The sequence below is a fragment of the Bos grunniens genome, chromosome X (assembly GCF_055505025.1).
Source record: "Bos grunniens cultivar Pamir isolate PY7600 chromosome X, Bosgru_T2T1.0, whole genome shotgun sequence".
In the NCBI taxonomy this organism is placed as follows: Eukaryota; Metazoa; Chordata; class Mammalia; order Artiodactyla; family Bovidae; genus Bos; species Bos grunniens.
The window spans coordinates 28,884,655-28,887,950 of record NC_141194.1 but is presented as its reverse complement, the minus strand read 5'-3'; the positions used below and the strand labels follow the sequence as shown (position 1 = coordinate 28,887,950).

The following is a 3,296-nucleotide window of genomic DNA, read 5'->3' as shown; positions in this document are numbered from 1 at the left end:
GTAATATGCTGTTTCCAACCCCACTTTACCCTTTTTTCTTCTTGAGGTAGAGAGCATCTCAGCCTCTTCCATAGGATGACAGCTTCTCTGAGAGACTATAATTGAATGGGAAGAGGCTGGGACATTTTTGACTAAATATCACCAGTATAAGCATGAAGACTTCTTAACAGCAGATGCTCAATTAATGTTTGTGAAAAAGAAGAACCACGAATAAATCATTTGTGATAATTTATATTCTCAAACATTCTTGAAAAACATAAGCAGATTCAGATATATAACTTTTACCTTTACAAAAAGGGAGACTAAACAGAGAGGAAAGTAAACCAAAAACTGACTAGCTTTCAGCTATATCTCTATTTATGTATCAATGTTCTGAGCCTCTCTTAGTGTGGTGTCTTTCACATTTCTAAGCATATTCTTATCCTAAAGTGATGTAATTCTCATCCTGCATCACAAGTGATTTAAGGATTTCCAGTATGTATTTCAAAAAACAAAACTCTTACTCCTAAATCTAACAAACAGCAAACAATGTGTACCCATGTAAATAATATACTTCTATCATTAAACTAAATAAAGTTTCTGTTGAGAAAAGTAATACTGAAAATTTGGGGGGGAAGTCAACAAGTTATTGATGCATATTAGGAACACAGGTTGAAAGGCTTTTCCAACCACGAAGTGAAGAACGGGCTTCAGACAACACCAGGGGCGAGATGAGTGGCTGGATGTGGCCCTGGACTGGGCACTGGCCGAGGCAGAAGTGGTAGCACTGGCCGAGGCAGTAGGACCTGGCTAGGCCGAGGCAGAAATGCCACACCTGGCCATGGCAGACATGTCAGCCCTGGCTGACGCCAAACTGCCAGCCCTGGCAGCAGCAGAAGTGCCAGGTGTGGCCAAGGCAGAAGGGTCAGCACTGGCCGAGGCAGAAGGGCCAGCACTGGCTGCAGCAGAAGTGCGAAGTCTGGCCAAGGGAGAGGGGTCAGCACAGGCCGAGGCCAAAGTGCCAGCCCTGGCTGCAACAGAAGTGCCAGGACTGGCCAAGGCCAAAAGGCCAGCACTGGCTGAGGCAGAAGGGTTAGGCGTGGCACTGGCAGAAATATCAGCAGTGGCTGAGGCCAAAGTGCCTGCCCTGTCTGCAACATATGTGCCAGGTCCAGCCAAGGTAGAGGGGCCCGCACTGCCTGAGGCAGAAAGGCCAGGCCTGGCCCTGGCAGACATGTCAGCCTTGGCTGGAGCAGAAGTGCCAGTTCTGGCCAAGGCAGAAGGGTCAGCACTGGCCAAAGCAGAAGGGTCAGCACTGGCTGAGGCCGAAGTGCTAGCCCTGGCTGCACCAGAAATGCCAGGTCTGGCCAAGGCAGAAGAGCCAGCACTGACCGAGGCAGAAGGGCCAGCACTGGCTGAGGCATAAGGGCCAGTACTGGCCAAGGCATAAGGGCCAGCACTGGCTGAGGCAGAAGGGCCAGAACTGGCCCTGGCAGATATGTCAGCCCTGGCTTCGGCCGATGTGCCATGTCTGGCCGAGGCCAATGTGACATATCTGGCCGAGGAAGGATTGCCAGCACTGTTCGAGGCAGGAGGGCCGGGCCGGGCCGTGGCAGACATGTCAGCCCTAGCTGCAGCAGAAGTGCCAGGCCTGGCCGAGGCAGAAAGGCCAGCACTGGCAGAGCAGAAGGGCCAGTGCTGGCTGAGGCAGACGGGCCGGTCCCGGCTGCAGCTCTGGCTCTGGAGCTCTCTACCTCCTCTCTCCAAGAGTCCTCATAACGTGGCTGTAAGGTGTCGGGGGCTGAATCATTCACCCTGGTCAAAATCTGCAGGACTTTTGTCTTGCTGTTTTGTGTGAGCGTGTTAGGACCCCACAGGAACTCATAGCGAGGGGGATCGATGCCGGGCACCTGGCGGTACTCCAGGTACTCTTCCTGCACCAGATCTTGTGTGATGAGCTTCCCGGTGTCTCCAGTGATGAAGTGCCTTCTTCCATCATAGATGCTCAACATATTCAGGAACTTCCAGATGTCCTCCTCAGAGGCGCGGTGACCATTCAGGTAGGTGACACCCAGCAGAGGCATCAGAAGACCATTCTTCGGCAGCCCCCAGTCACCTCTCATAGACTCACTGTCGCTGAGATCTAGGTTGCTCACCAGGGTATAGCAGTGATTGTTGGGCCTGACTTCCTTCAGCACCAGGCCAAACTCCAGCTTCATGCACTCAGAGTCCCTTCTGAGGATCTCAGGGAATCGCTTCCTGTAACTTCTGTGGATAACCGTCAGCATTTCTGACCTCTTAATGAGCTCCCTCATCATATACTTAAACAGCATGTACCGCAGCAAACTCTCTGACTCCCTGGTCAGATCTGTGTGACAGCTCTCAGCAGCAGCCGAGGCCTGGGAGGAATTTTCACCTTCCTGAACTTGGCCCTTGGCACCTACACCAGATCTCGAGTCTGCTGTGCCACCGACACCAGATCTTTTGCATATAGCACCTGCAGCAGCACTGGTGGTGCCTTGGGCGCTCTGACGACCCTTCAGGGTGCCAGCAGCAGAGGAGCTTGAGGGAGTGCTCTCTGAATCAGGAGGGGAGGAGAAGGTGGTTTCCTCTTCCCCAGATGTGGTAGCATGATCATGAAGACCCTGGGTCTCAGCCTGGTCTTGGTGACGTTTCTCATGAGCACAGTGCTTACTCTTCCGCCCACGAGGCATGACTGTGGTCAGGGACTGCAGGCAGGGGTCTGGGCCAATAGACAGGAGATTGGGGCACCTGGAGGACGGAGAATGAGGTGACATGAGCACCTTAAAACAGGGAGATTCTACCTTGGCTTAATCAAAGGCCGCCTCTGCAGGTTTCCTTGAGGACACTGCTCTAGGAACCCACAAGGCTCCTGTTTTCCTCGTTAGCCTGTCCCCTGAGAATCCCAGAGGAAGAACAGAGGCTTACTTGTCCTCTGCGTCCTCTCAGCCCTGCTTTGGACTTACTGAGGTGACAGCAGGGGCTGGCAGTGGGGTCCTCTCAGCTCATCTTCAGTATTATCACATCAAGTCCTAGTGGAGCCTGGGCACCCTTCTCTCTGCTACTCTGATGCAGACACTTCAGACCTCCACATGATCCAGAAGCAAGTGAAGGGATGCCTCAGTCCACCTCCCTCCCAGGGGATACCCAGTGCTGAGAGCTCAGTAGGGTCTTTTCTATCCTGAGTTCACTGGCATCATCATTCATGGTCCTTACCTTGGCTCCTTAAAACGCTGGGCACTATTCTCCACTTGCTGATTGGTGGTTGCACCTTCAGACTAGACATTTCCCCTCCC

General features: G+C 52.7%; 1 protein-coding gene across 1 annotated transcript; it reads right to left on the bottom strand.

Moving 5' to 3' along the window:
- Positions 1–215: 215 nt before the first annotated feature.
- LOC147340071 (uncharacterized) lies at positions 216–2,693 on the bottom strand. The gene is given in 3 exon segments (XM_086388408.1): positions 216–1,116; positions 1,118–1,664; positions 1,667–2,693. Coding segments are annotated over 3 exon segments (2,001 nt in total). The 3' UTR covers positions 216–689.
- Positions 2,694–3,296: the final 603 nt, after the last annotated feature.